The sequence below is a fragment of the Chlamydotis macqueenii genome, chromosome 1 (assembly GCF_036417535.1).
Source record: "Chlamydotis macqueenii isolate bChlMac1 chromosome 1, bChlMac1.mat, whole genome shotgun sequence".
NCBI lineage: Eukaryota > Metazoa > Chordata > Aves > Otidiformes > Otididae > Chlamydotis > Chlamydotis macqueenii.
In genome coordinates this window covers 101,626,782-101,645,810 of record NC_141556.1, presented here as the reverse complement: position 1 = coordinate 101,645,810, position 19,029 = coordinate 101,626,782, and the positions used below count along the sequence as shown (strand labels likewise).

The following is a 19,029-nucleotide window of genomic DNA, read 5'->3' as shown; positions in this document are numbered from 1 at the left end:
GGATGAGATCTACATTGAGTCATAGCCAAAGAGAAAACTTGCTTCCATTTCAGGGACTCTGGGTCTTGAGCCATCACAGTCAGATGGCGTTGTGCTCGTGGTCACATTCTTTCAAATAAAAGTTTGTGTTAGGTGAATGAAAACCTGTGCTCAAGGAAGCCCTGTCTGGATTTCTTTGCAAAATGGCTGTATTTTTCTGTTCCTGATGTCTTCTTTTTTTTTTTTAAAAACCTGCATAATTAACACAGAGGGACTGTGCTTTTTGACCTGTTAGTTAAATTTAGAAGTGCTAATCCTTTCCCCTATGAAGAATTTCAAACTTTCCCCAAAAGTTCAGTGACTCAGGTATATATGTAAAACTGAGGTTTTGATTTCTGGTTGATAGATAGAGGCGTATGGAGCTAACTACGAAGGCTTTAACATGACCTTTCAATTTGGCATAGTGAAAGTACTGTAGTGGGGCAGGAGACTAACAAGTCTGTTACCTAGTTTCTGCCCTCTTGATGTCTTCTGCAGGATTACTATCCCTCAGTTTCGGCCTATTCGGCCTATCAATTAATGAATTGCATTGATTCAGTAAAATGAAAAAAGAGGCAAACACTTTTATTGGTCTAACCCTGTATTATCTCTGTTCCTTCACCTTTCCTGGGTTCTGTCTTTGAAGCTTCCGCAAGCTTCTCTAATTGCCATTTTCAAATCATTCCCCTCACTCCATAGTGAACAGGTGAAATGCAGGAGAGAGAAGTTCCAAATTCCCTTATGTTGGGGTATAATAAATTTAGTACTAGTCCCAATGCATCCAGAATTAATCTTGACGGTTTGCTGATTGTACTGTGAGCTTCTTCAGATAGAAGACTGCCTTGGTCTCTTTCCTGGAACAGATGATACAATAAGTAGAAAAGTAGTGCTGTTACTCTAGCAACAAAGACTGTGAGATAATTAACTCCCATCTGTCTGATCAGTTCTGAATTGTGCATTACACTGAATCTTGAAATAAGCAGTGGCAGCACCAGCTTTTGTATCTGTGTAATACTGGAAATACCTCTCAAAATCCTGAGAAGAGTGAGGAAGGCAGTGAGAGCAGACCTTGGGGGTTATGTGGGAGATGGGTAGGGGTGGAATCCCCTGGAGGGCAGCTCTGAAGAATAAAGGAGTTCATTAAGAACAACGTCTTCCAAGTGTGAGAACAGTGCTCAGATGAAGGTAGATCGATCAGGGCGCTCTTGTCTTTATGGGGAACTCATGGCTGCACCCTAGTCCTAGTGCAGCAGAGGGAGGTAGAAGCAGGTGTGGGCTACAAAGGAAGACTTCACAAACCCTGGCCAGGCCTGTAGGGATGATGTTTGGAAAGCCAAAGGTCACCTGGAGTTGATGCTTGTAAGGGATCAAGGTAACAACAAGAGCTTTTATCACTTCGTTAGCAGTAAAAGATTGAATAAGGAAAAAGTGGTACTGTTGCTGAATGGTATGAGTGATTTGGTAACACGGCTGCAGTAACCCTCATAAGGCTGAGGTTCTCAGTGCCTTCTCTGTTTCAGATGTTACTAATAAGGTCTCCCAGATCTCTATACTCAGGAAGGGTTCAGGGAGAAGAACACCAGCAGTAGATGGAGAGCGAGCCAGGGATCAGTAGGGAGTTCTAGACCCATACAAGTCTATAGAACCAGATGGGCTGCATCTGAGGATGCTGAGAAAGCTGCCTGATGCCTTTGCAAGGCCATTCTCTCACCTTTGAAAGATCACAGAGAGTGCAGAAGGTTCACAGCAATGGAAGGCAAATATTGTCTGTCAAAAGGATGATCTAGGAAAGCATAGGCTGCTTAGCTGCACTGGACTCCTTGGAAAAATTGAGGAGTGAGTCTTCTCAGAACATGTTTTTGGGTACCGAAAGGAGAAGAGGAGGACTGGAAACAGCCAGCATGGATTTACCAAGGCTAAATTATACCTGAGCAGCCCGGTTACTTTCTGTGACAGGTTTGGAATAAAGGAAGAACAGTAGTGGCCAGTAGTGACTTTAGCAAGGCTTTCTGTAGCAAGTACAGTCTCACACAGTATACTTGTATCTGAGTTGGGATGTTCCAGTCTAGATGGGTGGACAACCAGATGGGTAAAAATCTGGTTATACTCTACGTGGAGGCCAGTAACATGTTGGGTACTGGTGAATTCTATACTATGGCCTGTAGTGTCTTCAGCAGCAATCTGGAGGTGATGGAGTGCGCTTTTGCCTGCAGAAAATATCAAGTTGAGGAGATTAGTTGATACACTTGAGGGCAGGACTATTACGCAGGCTGGAGGAGTGGGCTAATAGGAACCTTACGAAACGCAGCGAAGTCCTGCATCTAGGAAGGGAGAACCCTTTGCAACAGGACTGGCAGGAGAGCAACTTTGCCAAGAAGAAAGACCAAAACTAAAAAGGGAACACGAGAAAAAAAAAGGGAATTTGGAAGGTGAGATAGGAAAAAAGGTGTTGATGAGAATACCTGCCTTGCAGGGTGGATCAGAGGACTGGGAGTCTTGGCTCTTCCTTATCTCTGTGCTTCCTCTGCATTGTTGTGATCTGTCTCTCTAGTCAGGTCATTTAACTTTTGTTGCGTCACTCAAAATGATAGTGATTGCTTGCAACATTCAGTACACCTTTGAGTTCCTTAAATGAAAAGTGCTTCGATAGGAATAAATCTGAAAAGCTAAGTGACTGATACTAGGAGCAAATAACAAAGCTTTTTTTTACCCGGTAAGCTGTATAGTATATCGCCTTCAGAATGTTATAAGCAAGTGAAAACATTAATGTAAATGGAAACAATTAAAGCTGGGAAGGGAAGGAGCAGTGTACAGGGGAGATGTTCCTCCCTTTTGCACACAAGAGGGAAATGTGGTATAGTCTTGGTTAGTGTAATTGTTTTGAGCAGTGCAGGATGAGCCAGTTTTTCAAATTGTGTGCAAGATTTCTGTCTTGCCTTCTTTTCATTGGGTTGCTAGACTGATAAAGTGGATTTCTTTGCTTCCTTCATATGCTTCATTATAGAGTAAAAGGCCTGTTGTAGGTTGCTGAGGTAGGGTCAGAAGGAAAACCAGGTAATTTTAAAATATCCTCTTGGTGTGCTTGCCGAAAAAAAAAATCTTGCTAAGTAATGATGTATCAAAGCCTTATTGTGGTGATTGTTCCACTTGGGGTAACAGATCTTGGCAGTCCTGCAGATGGGAAATGGTTTGTTGAGGGCTTAGATCCTTGTGTTCTGGTTCCTCCTGCTCACGCACAGATAAAGCTTGTATGTGCATATTCTTTCATGTTAAAGTTGAACTAAACAGTAATTTATTATAGGCTGTGTACTTTTCTGCCTGGTCATTAATTTTCTGCCTACTTCCTGCCTTTTGAGGGAAGGGAGTATTAAATTTGGGTATACATATATTAATTCTTTGGAATTAATTAAGTATTCCTAGTTTTCCCCATCTTCCCCTCAAACACGCTAGTGCTGCTTTAATTTTGTTTAAAGTTGTGGGTATGCTAGAGGCTCTTGGAGTTATTCCTGCTTCTAAGACATACAAGACACACAAGTCATTCATTCGGTCACAGGAAAATCTTGCAGTAAGATAGGAATTTGAATATGTGTGTTTTTGACTGACTGAGTTGAACAAATTGGTTGAGGAAAAATACATGTAGCATTCTGATAAATACACAACTTCCAAAATGTTAGCCGCCTTAAAAAAAAAAAAACAAAGAAAAGGGAGAATTATAAGCAGCACTGAAATACCTCAGCCATCTCTCTGGGTGCTATCACTTAGTTTATTTCCCGGTGTAGAACTAAGCTTAGTGTTGCAGAACATAAGTAGTTGTGCTTTAATGGTTGTCAGGTTTGATTCTCCTGCTTTTCCCCTGCTAGTTCTTATGGAACCTGCTTACAGAGAATTGAATTCATGGATTTGGGGGTCATTATGTAATCTCCTCCGTATTTTGTGTCTGGTTTCTTCGGATAACTTAATGCAGAGATGCAATTCTGCATTCTTCTTTATGCTTAAAATGTCCAATGTGCAAATGTTACTTCAAGACTAGCAAATAAGCTTCACACATCCTAAAAGTGAAGAGCACGGAGTAGGTAACACAGTGTTAAAATGGTTTAGAGGCAAGAGCCGGTTTCTGGCCATAAATACTTCTTATAACTGTCAAGAGCTTTTGCTGGTCTGGCCAGTTAAGATTTTTGAGAGTCCACACTATTATCCCTCAGCAGAAGCCCTCTTCACCCCCTGGGTACAGACATTTGTGAGGGAATGCAGAGTACCAACTAATGTCTGTAACATTTATAAAAGAAATAGCTTTGTTTCACGGTAAAAACTTGTTACAATGCTAATTAGATAATTCATATAATACTTGCTTGTTACAAAAGATAATAAAATAACGTCAGCTCTGTTTCTGAGCTATGCACCTCATTTTTTATCTGCCTTCAGCTTCTGTGTGCAAAATTCTTTTTTAGTCATCCATTTTTGCAATGTTCTGTCATGCATCTAAACTAAGCACAGGAATAGGTCCTCAGAATGTCTTGCTGAGTTGCATTTCAGGTTGTTCATTGCCGGAGATATTTGGGTTTATATGTATTTTGTAAAGAAGTCTGGTTGTTGGTCTTTGCAGGTGTTATTAGTACAAATAAATAGTTATATTTTAAGTACCGTGTAAAACAAAGGCAGCCAGAAAGCAAGCCACAATAACAGTTCTGGAAGTCTCTTTTGCATAGTTTAAAATCTAGAAAATGCTGCCCATATGTAGGAGGATTGCTGGTTCTTCTTTAAAGTTGTATTTTAGTTTTTTGTTACAGGTTTTAAAGTAACTACTTGACGGTAAAGGGTATGTGGGAGGCATTGCAGTAAGGTTCTGAAACTCCTGAAGTCAAAGAGGCAATAGAGAGTTTTGAAAGGATTGTAGTGTACGTCATTTATTGAACAACATGGCTTTGAACAAACCAAACAGCTCTTAATTAGCTTTAATACCATATTGACAGTCTTTTGGACAGAGAGTCCGTTCTCTTCCAAGGACAAGATACTAGTGAAGGGAGTTCTCTCCATGTTTGCACACATTTTGCATGCATAGTGCTTTTCACTAAATTGTTGCAATTTTGAATAAAAGATACTTTTCCTTCTTTTTCCTGTTTTGTTTTTTTTTTTCCTTCTTTTTATTAAAGAGGTACTTGCCATGTATGTGTTCTCATACTGTCATTTTTTCAGAAGCAACAGCAGGAGCAGTGGACTATTTCTGACTTGCCCATGCAACAGTCGAGAGGAGAGGATAATGTAGTGAAAATTACTATTTAGAAACTCTCTGAGCTGGAACTCCTGAGTTCAGGAATCTAACAGTATAGAGGCTACTAGACTGTTTCTAGATCTTATCAGCTGCCAATTACAAATCCATCTAACTTCTTACTTTATCCATTCCATTAGTATGTATTGTTGTTCCAAACAGGAGACTCTCATTGGTCATACATGAATTTTTTTCCATATTTTTATTTGTATGTGCATGTATAATTTATACAAAGAACACATTTAATAAGATGTCTGTAAAAAACAGTTTGTTTTGGTCTGCATAAAATAATTTCTACACTGGACCATGCTGTAAGCTGTGACACTTGCATAACACCATACGCAAGACCACCCTTCCTCAGTGACTTGAAACCTTCTGTGGATCTGGGAATACAGTAGCAACTCTGTTCTCCAAATAGACCTGGCTGGCTTCTTTTTTCAGAAAGTGGGAAGTCTAGAAGACTGGTTATTTTTGGATGACTGGGTGAAACGGTGCTTCACAGGCATTTTTCTGCTATGAGGTTATGTATTAGTACTCATTGTACGTTAAGCACTTCTTTCTGGGGAGACAAGGATATTCTCTCCCAGAACGTAAAGGCAGAGCCATTAGCTTTCATTTTATTATTCAAAAAAACCTTCCTGCAGTAAGAAAGAGGGATTGATTTCTTTTCTACACTGGTATCTGTGCCTCAGCAAATTCTGAAGATGGCATTGTCCTCCTGCTTCTTTCTTCATCTTCAATATCATCCTCTGCTCCCTCATTCCTTGTAGGTGTCTCTTTAGAGGGTTCATTTCTATCTTCTCGCTCCCTAAAACATTGTTCAGGAGTAGAGATGTTAATTAAAACTGGGTAGAAATTTTACTGAAGAGATTTTGTGTTAGAATGGTTTTAGACTGCTCTAAGGTGACCTGGAAGTGTACCAAACTGAACTTCATAAATTAAGTCTTGCTGGTGATGCAAGAGGTGCATGAGCTACTTTTTTTTTCTGTGGCGTGTATGTAGAGAAAGGGTGACTGGTGTATCTTTTCTCATCCCGCTTTTCTTCCAATGGGCTCTTTCCATCATGAGAATAAAGAAAAGGTTTCTATCTTGGAGTGCTAATTCTGAGTACAGAGCCTCATGGTGATTCAGGCTAGCAAGGACAGAAACAGCTATAGGGACTCAGAGAAATGAGCAGTCTGGGCTTTGCTTATCAAGTAGCTGTGCATACTTGACTGACTTGGGCTTGCTAATTCAGTTCCAAGGTTTGAGTGCTTGGGTTCTACTCCAGAGACCATGAACGTGGCTGCTAATACTGGGCATATTCCATGAGAAGGGATGCGAGCCACTAGGGTAGAAACTGAAAGGAGAAACCAGTGCACACTTTCCTTGATTTCTTTTTTCTCCCATGTTTTTGATTCCATATGTTGACGCTGGAGGGAGAACGTGAACGCTTCACATTTTCCATTCACTTTCCGAGAGAAAGGTACTTACGTCATCTCATAGTCCTTGTGCTTGTCCGCCCGACAGCAGCAGCAATAGGCTAAAATACCAATAACTACAATTGCAGCAATGACTCCACCAATGATGCCAGCGTAAAGAGCTATGTTCATGGATGCTATACAGGAAGAAAAGAATTAGGCCTTTGCAGTGAGAATGATATCAAATGCAATCAGCACAATTACTGGACTTCAGATCCCACCACCAGGTGTCAGATGTCCCTACCAGACCCAGACCCAGTGGAAGCCACATTTATTTTACTATAGCAACTGAAATTCATTCTGTACTGGGTAGCTGATAAGACTGCAGGAGCAATTAGTTAGACAGTGATACGAAGGAGCCCCTGGATCTGAACAACTGTTGTTCTTTGTCGATACAGTTTAGCTTCAGACTTTGGGGGCTCAGACCTATCTCACTACACGGGGTTTTTTTTCGTCATCTGTGAACTAACCCTATGAGTTAGTGAGTGCTCTATTAGCATGTGAATTAATGCAGAGAATCTCTCTTAAAGGTAAAAAAGTGTGCTTTCTTTTTGAGAGAGAAAGCAGAATTTTATACTTCTGTCTCCATTGTCTCCATTAATCCTTTGACACACAGCTGGGATACTTTCTCTGGTACTACTTGTCCGGTAAGCAACCCCATCTCTTACGTGGCACAACGCTGACTGTCATGTTGCAAAATTCCATTCCCACACTGTTTGTTGAAGTGCAGATGTAAAAGCCAGAGGTGTCTGCCGAGATGTTCTTCAGAGTTATTTGTTCCCCTGTTGTGAAACACAAATCCAGTCCAAAAAAGAAAATTAAAGCGGGGAAGGAAGTGGGGACAGCAGCTCTTCAATTCCAGCCCAGGGTACTGGGAGTGATGAAAGGTTATTAAAGCTGATGGATCGCTCTGTCTTGCTCAGGAGCTGCCACGCTAGTTTTAGTGTGATTTGTGGGAGGACAAATGGAAGTGTGCTGTTTTGATTACAGGGAATGTGTGGCATTTGAGCATTCCTTTTAAAAAGAAAATTGTAGGTGCAGGGCGAAGAGGTGTGTGTGCTTAGTGAAAGCTTTTTTTTTTTGCATTGAATTTTGCTGAGAAATATAAGATGGCCCAAACCAGCATCTGGCTTTTAGAACTGGCCATTTGATTATTTAACTTGTAAAACAACAAAAAGCTCAATGCTCCAGCTCTTAGGATTTCAGATCTGAATTATTTAGAAGTGGAGGAAATAGTTTTCCAGTCTGGGAGAGGCCGTGCAGGCTGTGAAAATAAATTAAGGAAAAGAAATGCAGTGACATGGGATTGCTATGATACTGATGTTTTCTGTCCAGCCTAACAGAGCTCAGAACCATGTGCTAAAGCTTAGCTCTGCTCAAGCAGTCAGTTTTTGTTTGTTACATCTCCAGCTGATATTTGTATGTGTAGTCCATGCTTTTTGCTTGTCATCTACTGATAAAGGTCCAGATTCCTGCTCTAAAAGCAAAAGGCTCTGAATACTTTTCAGTGACTTTCCTGTTTTATTTTCCCTGTGATCTCAGTTCTTTCAGAAGAAGGACTGGGATTCTGTTTAGTCTCTGCTGGCGCCTAGTGCCAGATGGTAAAAGAGCATGCAAGCAAAAAAAATAACAGACTGCATACTTGATTTTTTTTTTTATTTCAGTCTCTACATACCATCCGTGCTTACTTCTTTTTTTCTTTTTTTTTTAATTTTTTTTTTTCTTCAGTGTGATGTTTATAGCTCTCAGAGTTGCAGTCTATAACCAGACTGTAAATCCTCTTATATTAAATCAAAAGTAATTAACTGGTGAGTCAAATTGGGAAAAATGCAAGTCAGATACTACCCATTTTGGAGTGGCTCCTAAGGGGATTCTGCATGCTCTGCAACACTGGGACTTGCTTAGCACAGAAAGGAATTGCTTGTAGCAACAGTAGGGCCCCCAGCCAGCTTGGGACAAAAGGGGACAGTCGGCACACTACTGGGACATCGGTGCTCTGATGAAAACAGAAGTGAGGTGGAAATGGACCGGAAGAGACCCCTGTCCCAGGGAAGAACAGGATTAGGGCAGAAACAGGCAGCAGCTGCTGCTCTAAGAGAACAAATCCCGGTATGTTCAAGGCTGTGCCTGATGCGTTGGCACCACTTAGTGGCCAGTCAAATGAATGAGGTTTGTGTCCCTGGTGACATTTTGTCTTTTGCATAATTCATGCAAGGAATCAGCAAGTGAGTGCTGAATATCCCATCGAGTCTGATCGTATTTGGTTTACCTCCTTAGCGATGCTATAGTAACTTAAACCAAATGGGGTGAGTACAGATACTCAGTCTTTCTGGAGCTCAACACACCAGGAAGAAACAAAGTTGTTTAAAGGAATAAATCTGAGTTCTCTGTCACTACTATACTTCAAAGGCTATTAAATCCTAATTTCTGTGTGAGTAGTTCTACGAAAGATTCTGTCATGTAAATTCAGTTCCTTTTTTTTTTTTTTTCCTTCAGATTCTGACTTAAAATGAAAGCAGATAAAATACTGGGCCTGTGTGACAGTCCTAAAGAACCAGAAGTCTCTGTTATGCTCAGAGGAAGAATGGTGTAACTCTTTCTGATATGACTTTCCTCTGGGTGAGGAGTGATCTCTGGAAGCAAAGTAGCTTTCAGAGGTAACTTGTTTGCCTTTACCACAGAAAGTGACCTGGTCATTGTTGAGATATTAACACACACCAATTAGAAACCTCGATGTTATTCCTTAGTTATGCCCCCTTACACCCAGCAGTTCAGAAGTAATTATTTCTGGTTGTTTCCAGAGTGAGCCAGCTTTCTCACCAGGTGAGAGCTGAAGTGAAAAATCTTACTGACCAATGTTACTTCAGGTAACAGTCCTTTTCCCCCTGCTAAGTTACTTGTGAGTGTGTCTTGTGTCAAAAGGACAACTTTTCAAAATCCTGGTCAGAGAACTTCCTAGAAAAAGCCCTAAGTGTATTTTTGTATTTGCATTTCAAAATATTTCCAACCCTGATCTACAGACAGCTCAAAGACTTGATGTCTTTTAATTTCTCGTACCTTCTCTTGTTTGTAGTACACGGGGCTCATTTTGTACATTGAAGCTTTGCCAGGTGTATCTGGGTTTTGGGGAGCCCTCATGAGAAATGCAGGTCAGATTGATTGTCTGTCCATATTCTGCTGTTCCCAAAATCTTGCATTCTGGCTTGGATGGTGCAACTGAAGGAAGGAAAAAGGAAGGAATTTTATTAATCAGAAGTAGTTTTTTTTGTTTCAACCCATCTCCTGCACCCGTGGTTTTTATTCTTGCTAAACAGAGGTGCTGGTCTTGCACCTACCGCCTTCTTCTCAAAGGAACTGGAGTGAACTTGTCTGTAATTTGTTTCTCCTTTCTTGGCACTGGTCAGCCAAGAAGGAATTGTAAGATGCTTTTTGGGATATGTCTAATAGTGTTGGGTAACTCCTCCTTTGATAACTGGAGTATGACAAGCTACAGGGGGAATGAGGAATGCCCTGAGATGAGGCAGGGGTTATTAGGAAAATGAACTCTACAACTCTAAAGACTATTTTCTACAGTCAGGTATCTAAGGGAATTGGGTGCTCTAAGCCTTCCAACCTGCTTCCATAGTAGTAGGAAAAGACCAAAAATGGAATTGTGGATGATGACTTCCTGTAAAGTTGTTTTCTGCTAGAAAATCTGTTGTATAAACCAATGTGGATATTAGAGAAAGGACGGTGTTTTATCTCATGGATGTGGTGTTGTCTCCATCATGCTTACCAAGGACAAAAAGAGCCAAGGCTGCAGTCTGCCTGGGAGGGTCATTCCGTAGACGAACGTTGCATGTGTATGTCCCATTGTCTTCCATGGTCACTGCATTGATGGTGATACTGATGTCCCCTTTGTTTACATCACCACTAAAATGTATATGGTTTTCATAGCCCTTGCCATACTGTACAAGTCCATCAAAATACCTAGTGACCACATCATCCTGATAGAGAGGGAGGGAAAATGATCAATCTTAGTTTCTTCTGTGTGAGTCTACAACCTAACTAACTGGATTAGCCTGCTCATAAGAGAAGAACAGCTTGGAAAAGAGGGCCTTAAGCTGCCCAAGTTTGCCAAAAAGCCAAGAAAAACACAGAAATTAAAGAGTCTAGTTTTCTGTTTTCCCCACCTTATCTGAAGTTGGAGACTACTGATTTCTTTTGTGGGGCTTATTCACCTTTCCTCTCCATGACAGGACACTGAAACTTGTCTGAGATTCATATGTCAATCAAATTCCCCTATGATTACACAAACTCCCTTGCTTTCTTCCAGCAAGGATCTTCAGAGAATAAACCCTTGGCAGTTACTGCAAGGAGATCTCCAAAAGCTAATTCCTTTCCCACTAATTCCCAAGTCAAGGAGAACTTTAGAGGTCTCTTTACCTTCAAATTCTCCATGTGAATGTAGGAGACCTCAAGAATCTCTCCGTGTACTATTATCATCAACTTAAAACTTTTTATATAGTATCAACCGTATGTGTATATATAAATACATATGTATAAACTATGCATACCTTTTTATAAAATATCTATTTCACACATGTTACTAGATGTAAAATCATACTACATACAATGATGTAAGACCAAAGATGTAAGACCAAGAGAGAGAAAAGAGAAGGATAAGGGCTTGCCTAGGGTCATTAATAGATAAATTCAGGGGATAAATTACATCTGGAATCAGAGCTTCTGTTTGCATAGTTCTGAGATTTAAGAAAGTCTTGAAGGAATCTTTTTCTTCTGACACACATTCCCACCCACAGTCCTGCTTCCGTCTCTCCTCCCGCTCCCCTCTTGGATGCCCTATCATATGTTTCTTTATGTAACTTGATTTACCACGCTATTGATTTTCCTCCAGACAACAAGATCTCCTGAGGTAACAGCAGCCTCAGTTTTAAAATTACAGCGGAGAGTAACGTTGTTCCCTCGTGCCACCTGTATTTCCTTGGCAGGTGCTTCCACAGTGAGGGCATGAGCAGTCACCAGAACTAGGAAGAGAAAAAATTCTGCAGTCAGCAAAATTAATGACATCTGGGTTCCACATTTTGTTTCCTTGGCTTTCTTACATGTCACAATAACCCCACATCCTGTCTGTCATCCGTGACATTCCCTACTGAGCATGAGGTGGTGTATGCTGTGGCTGATTGACTATAGGAAGTTGCTGCACAGAGCTAAACTCTGCTTTGCATTCCTCGCTTCCCTCTTCTTTACCTGGACATACATTGCCAGGGAGTTTATAAAGATTTTTTTTTCTTTCCTGAGCCCTCTTTTAGTGTTACTGACATCCTTTGACAGTTCTAAATGTACAGAGGGAGCCAGATAAACAGATAATACAAGAGCATCAGCAGCCTTAAGGATTCAGGCTAAACTAACAAATTGATATTGTCAAATTTCAGAGATCAGGAAAATTGTCAAATAACTTGCCTCAATCCAAGTCCATAGAGAAGTGACATTTTGTACTAGGGAATCAAAACCTGTTCATGTAATGCCCTGAAAAGAGAAAAACCTAGAAAAGCAAAAAGAGCTTGAAAGAAACAAGAGAAGAATTGCTATTCATTTTTCAAAATGAGGAGGTTCATAGTCACCTTTCTCCAAGAACTGTAGCTTCTGCCTGTGGCGCACAGGAATAGCTGAGAGTTGAATAAAACAGAAATCTCTCTGTGCCCTGGTGAAGCATGCAGGACGCCAGGTTGGTGTTTCTTTTACACTGTATTCCATTTGACTTGATGCTTTATTCATCATACCTGAGCATTAGCTAGTGGCAGGTCTTAGTTATTCTCAGAACTCGGCTGGAGGTTTACCTCTGCCCTGCCATAGATGACCTTCATGTTTGTGGGAACCTATTTTTAAAAACACCTGCTTTCTCCTTACAGTCTGTATGGTGGTTTGTTTTTGTGTGGTTTGTTTTTTTTTTATGGCACCGAACTGAATCATTTGAAAAAAATTTAAGTCTGAAACCAGATAAAGAGAGTGCAGGGAGGCAAGAAAGGGAGTGGTACTCAGAGGCACTCCCATGGCAAAGAAGAATATGGTCCAGTAAGGAGGAAAATGGAGGAGGGCAGAGATGTGTGCTCTCCCTGAGAGGGGCACATTATGTGTGGTGGTGAAGGTTTGCTTCTGAAGGAACTAGGCTGAGTCAGTGTTCCCTGGAGAGGATTTGACTGAAAAGTTGTCATCTAGCAAGCTTTAGGTTCTCATTCTGCCATATCTCTGTCCAGATTAGATCCATAAGGAAATGTAATATTAAGGCAGAGAATAAAGGACACCTAGATTCCACTTGGAGTTGCAAATGGATTGTGAATATGTGCTTTCACAGTCAGGAAAAGATCACAACCACATGCATTAGGTCAATAAGAGAAAGCCATTGGCAGGTTGAGCACTACCAGATCCTTGAGTATAACAGCAGTGAATGAGAGTGTCCCTTAGACAATAACAGTGTAAGGACCCAAAAGGTTTTGTTGTCACTGCACTAGGAACCTGCTGGTAGCAATTCTTGCACAGGGTTACGTGGGACAGTTGGCACAGAGATCTGCTCCCCCTCGGGAGAGGCTAAAGCTTCTGTAACAGCTTCCCAGATCCAGTCTGTTCTCCATAGCAAATGGTTCTTCAAGTCTCTTCTTAAAACAGCCTATACTTACAGAACTGCTGCATCTTCCCTCCCCTGAGAGAAGTTTGACAGGAATTTTCACAGCAGCCAAACCCTTCCCTCCTCCCTCTTTCCTAGCTGCCAGGCAGGGATGCCCTCTCTTCCACAACTGTCTTCAGAAGCAGCTTCAGACATTTTCAGCAGGAGTACAAAGTCCTGTGCTTGTTCACGTTCTGGTAAGGAGAGGCAGCCAAGTGACCAGAGCAGGATGCTTCTAGCCAAAGTCCCCACCTTTCTGTGGTCCCCATCCCATAACTGAGTTGTTCTACAGTCTTGCACGATTAATTAGTTAAGCATGTGTTTTCGTCTCTTCCTCTGTGACATCACGGTAGTGGCTTCTGTTATCTTGGGGATTAGTTCATTTACAGCTGCTGACAGCTATGAGAAGGAAACCAGTAGGGCAAAGTATTTCTAGCATGGTTTTATTGCAGCCACTCCCAGGTCTTTCCCTGATCTGGAGCACCCAGTGAAAGGGCCATGTTTGCATAGACTCCGAGCTCTTTCTGACTGTGTTTTTCCCTTGTGCACTCTATGAGACACCTATGAAAGCTGTCTCATTGCCTATCATGACTGTATAGAGACGCTTTCCTGCATTTAGGTGAAAAGCACCACCATCTGTACGAGGAGATTGAGCAAAACCCATTTCCTGATTCTTTTGTCACTCCGAAACTGGTTCCACCAGGCTGGAGTTCACTGACAGGTCATTAACTCAGCCCTGAGGTAGAAAAGAGACTGCCCAACCCTAAGGCTTCCCTTCACAAGTGCTTTTCCTTTTTCCAATTAGACAACTCAACTCCTACAATAAATGAGATCTTTGTTTTTTTCCAAACATGTCTCCAGTGCAGAGTCAGGGAACAGCTGAAGCAAACACCGTGTGCAAGAGACACAGCCTGTAAGAAGCAAGACTGCTTATTCGTCTGTTGCTGTCACCCTAATGCCCGAATTCATCTGGTGTTCTCACATTTTTCACTCACAACATCTCTTTCTGGCTCCCACTCCTCCTGTGTTCGGGCTCCTCCTGGCTCTCAGGGAAGCTGCACTGTTTCATTCTGAGATGCCGTTCCCTCACGCCCTCCTTCCCCCTTCTTACCACATTTCACTTCTTCACCGAGTCATCGACAGGCAGCTATTCGTGGTCAGGATATCTAAAAATTGAGGTTTTATTCTTCAAGAGTTGTTTCGTTTTTTTTTTTTTTCCCGAGAGAAAACACAATCTATTCAAAGTATGGCTGAAGGGAGGAGAAGGCCAATTCTGAAAGAACTTCAGAAAAGGAGAGGGCAAGTAGCCTGTATAGTACTACAGGGATGGCGTCACCTAAATTTAAGCCTTAGAATTACTTTTTTTTGTATTATTAATTAGTATGTCTGTAACATTTTAAGAAATTGAGAAAGGTTTTATCTCCCTCTGTTCAACTTAAACATTTGTACTTGCACAAATGAAGAAGAAAATCAAAGTGATGTGTCTACTTTCACATTCCTTACTGAGTTAATCAAAACAGAATGAAGGGTAATTGATAGAGCTGGAAACAATTAGAGGAATATTTTGTTTGCGGAAAACAATTGAGATTCTGATCAAGCAAAATTATTATTGCTGATTTGTCTTGGTAGATGTGGCTAGTGAGAAATGTAGGAAGAGTGGAAATGTGTTACTTCACTTTTACAAGGAAATGCTTCGACTTTTAATTCCTCAATCCTTTACCTCAGAATTTAGCTGAAGTTTAATTCCGAAGTGGAAGAAGGAAACCTCTTAAATGTGACATTCGCTTTAAAAGTAAATATTTTGTTTGATTCAGAATGAAAATTAGGAGCTTTTCCTTCAGCAAGTACACAGTACCGGTTATTTACACAACTGCAGTGAGAAGCTGTGCAGCAGGTGAAGTCAGCCTGTGCCGAGATCCTGATGCAGCTCGTTCAGTGCAGCTCTGGCATCCCAACACTGCTCTGCCACATGCTGTGCAGTTTCTCCACTCCGGTGCAGTGCAAGAATCTACTATACCTTCTCCAAAAATATTTTACAGGCTAGTATTTTTTCACTGAATTATTGCCATTTGAGTCCTGCCCAAGCAGGCAAGAAGAGCTTCGCCCAACATACATATTTCTGCTCTGAGAAGTTTCCAATCTATAGTTTGTATAGCATGAAAGGTTAGAATAATGGAAAAGGAGAATGAATACCAATGGCATTAAACAATTTACATAATGATCATCAAATCATGACCCAAGCCACGTTTGTTGCCTGTGGAGCACATCTGCTTTTTCTAATTACATTAAACTTTGTGAATTTCCTTCTTGTGGGTCTTATTGTTGATGTGAGGTTTTCAGGATTTTTTGTAAAACACCCAAGTGATTTCTATGCACATAGCTTTGTTTGAAGCCTGGAAGAAGGTGTAGGAGCATCAATATGAGAAGAAGAGACAGGTCAAAAAGCAGTGGAACTGAGACTGCAGTTCTCCGCAAGGCAGGGTGAGAAAGGGCAAGTCTGTGGTGAAGGCCAAGGGTGAGCTGGCTGATTTATATGCATTAGTAGGGATCATTGTGCATCCCCTTGATGTGAATAATATATAGAGATCACAATATGTACTGGAGTACATAAAAGAGTAGGATTTAAAGAGATGTATCCTACATGCAGATTTATGTATACAAGAGTAAAACCCAAAGACTTTTCCACTTTTTCCAGTTGAGGAATTTCCTTCTTCAGAGATAAGCACTGTAGTTAACAAAAACCATTAAAACTACTTTCAAAAAATATTTTCCAGCCTCATGAAGAATAGCATTCTTTTCCTGTTCCTAACACTGTCTTGCGGCTTTAGGAGATGCCTGTGAGTCTGGACGTTCAGCACAGAGATGGTAAACACACCTGCCTAACCATAAACATGAAGGAACTTTTACTAAACAAAAGAGAAACGCACAAAGTCTATTGGAGTACTCAGACTTTGTAGTACTGTTTCCTTCTACCCAACCCTAGAGGACATAACCAAATTAGTACTCACTTGCACTGAAAACGAACAGCCAAAGTCTTTTCATTGCCGTCCTCCTCATCTTTCCTTTGTTTCACCTCAGGGTGCTCTGCCTTGTAATCTCTAGGTGGCTGGGGAAGTAATTGGCTTTCGCTGAAGGGCTGCTTCACAGTGGCATCTCAGGTTCACTTCCTCAGTCGCTTTTAAAACACTTCTTCTCTGGTCTGCCACTCCCCTCCCAGGCAGAATGACAAGCCGGATCACCAGTAGGCTTTGACATCGCTTGCTGCTCTCTGCCTAGGGGCAGAGAGGAGACTTGTGAACTCCTTCCCCAGTTGTGAACTTTCTTCCCTCATTAAACTGCCTTTCCCAGTTTCTCATAACACGCAGGTACATAAAACAAGAGAAGAGGCAAACGGAAGGGTGCAGTAACTGGGAGTGTACCATACAATTGAAGTCATGCATATGATGACATCTAGCTAGGGGAGGATAAGCCTCATTCATCTTAAATATTTATTAAGGGAGCCTAGGGCCAGAGTTAAAAATGTACTCAAGTGTTTTACAATGCAGGCAGCTGCCCACATCCAGGCTTTAAGGAACTGAGCTGCTTACTCCACTTATCTTAAATACTTGTAAGAATATGTAATTTATGAAAATTTGATGACTAATGAGTTATCTAAATATAAGTGAGATGCATCTCAGCCAGGTTCTTATGCTTTTATGCCTACTGTTCAACTGTCCCAGTGTATGGCTTGCACAACAAGCTGTGTGTACCAGAGGTGCTTTCTACCTTCCGGCTGAAAAAGGCTGTTAGATAAACCAATCAACGGCTCGTAGCATACTGGCTATGTATCTGTTGAGGCATGCGCAGTCGAAGTCCAGGCGCTGCTCCCGTGTTCTGGATGGGCACTTGGAAAGCACAAATAACTGCTGCTATAATTGACTGAAGAATAAAAGGAGGACCGGTGGCAGCTCAGGCAAATATCTGACATTACATTTAACTGAGTGCAGCTGGCTAGCATGGCTTTTAAACTCTTCACTGCCCACAGGCAGCAAGGGATGTCTGCGTCTAGGGTAGTCATCTATGCTCTACTTCTGGCCATCTGAGAGACAAAGTCACTTTTAGGGTGTGAGTGATCATTTTAGGCATCTCAGACAGGGACTTCATGTCTTCAGACATCATTTTCAGATGAAATTAATCATACTCACAATGCAGTGATAATACTGATGAACTCTGTTTTGATTATTGAAGGAGGCTACCTCAAAAGCAGGAGTCTACACTGGAGATACCTGTGTTTAGTCCAGTAAAGGGGATCTGGATCTTTATCTTGTGCTGACCCCATACTTGCATGGTAAGCCTGCCAAAAGCCATGCTAAAGGCTGCCTTTTTGTCTGTATGGCAGTTGTTCAAAACACCTCCAAGACAGTGAAACTTATGAGTAACTGGAAATCCAATCCCTATGATAGAAAGGACAATCTATACTTCTGTACTTGATATATAACCTCAGTTCTCTTCAAACAAACTGGTAGCACAAAGCAAATGAAGCTCATCAGAGTATAGAAACTGTATTATTCAGCAATCTTCCAAATGAGGACAGCTGGAAGAAAAATCCATCCTGATATATGCCTGTACGTGTCTCATCTTCGATAGGCTGCAGGCATTCAGTGATGACAAGGACCCTGCAAAGAGAGGAGAGCCTTCTTCCAAGATCAGCTTGCTAACCTCTGAATGCTAACTACAAATTACTTAAGATGTAAACAAAAGTGGAGCAAGTTCAGTAGTCTCCTTTCTCCTCTTTGGAGCCCACAAGAATGAGGTTTCCCACAAGGATGAAATTTTTACCTCCTTTGAAGACTTTTAAGGTCTTTGTGACATTATCCCACAGCCTCCAGGGAGAGACATGTAGGATCTTTACTCTTGCTTCCACACTTTTCATTTTGTTCCCATTTAATACATTAAGTGAATCTGGTGAGCAGAAATAGTAACAGAAATGCCATCACTGTACACCATCTGCCCATACTTCCTCTGTTAATTCTCAGTTCTGTACATAACAGCTTTGAGTATTTACCGAATGAACTTGGTTACAGTCCCTGACAGACACTGTACCAACTTGGTAAGCTTGCCATTATCCTCTTCACAGAAATAAGACTTCCACTATAATTTATACAACTTCTCTTCTCCTCGATCATTTCAAAACCCACTTGACTGATTTCAGCTAAATTTGACAGATGACTAGTAATCTTAAAGATGGGAAGTTCCTTTCAGTCTCATAAAAATCAGCAATCCCAATCAGTTGGGATAGGAGAGAAATCTAAATAAATGGTACCTCTTAGACATTAATGGTTGTCTTCCATTCCAAGAATCTGTGGTTGCGCAACCAATGCACCTAACCACGGCCTGTCTCATCTTTTGCGCAGCCAGGCAGATAGGGAAGTATGGTGTAGTGAGAAGTCACAGAGGACAAGAGCTGATGACTCCACGACGGATGTTTGTTGTGCTGGGGCACCTGGACTGCAGGACACAGGTCCATTGGAAACCAGGCTTATTAGACCCACCGCTTCTGGAAATACACGGAGTTTAGCCTGTTTTCTTAACTTCAGCATCTGGCTAGTAAAAAACCCACAATAGAGAGAACTTGCAGAGTT

General features: G+C 41.3%; 1 protein-coding gene across 1 annotated transcript; it reads right to left on the bottom strand.

The window, feature by feature from the left end:
* Nucleotides 1-5,953: 5,953 nt before the first annotated feature.
* Nucleotides 5,954-16,465, bottom strand: GPA33 (glycoprotein A33). Its single transcript, XM_010123418.2, has 7 exons — nt 16,417-16,465; nt 11,620-11,771; nt 10,520-10,730; nt 9,802-9,960; nt 7,413-7,526; nt 6,758-6,881; nt 5,954-6,092 (listed from the first exon to the last, which is right to left on the bottom strand). The coding sequence occupies exons 1-7, from the start codon at nt 16,463-16,465 to the stop codon at nt 5,954-5,956; spliced, it is 948 nt and encodes a 315-aa protein (XP_010121720.1).
* Nucleotides 16,466-19,029: the final 2,564 nt, after the last annotated feature.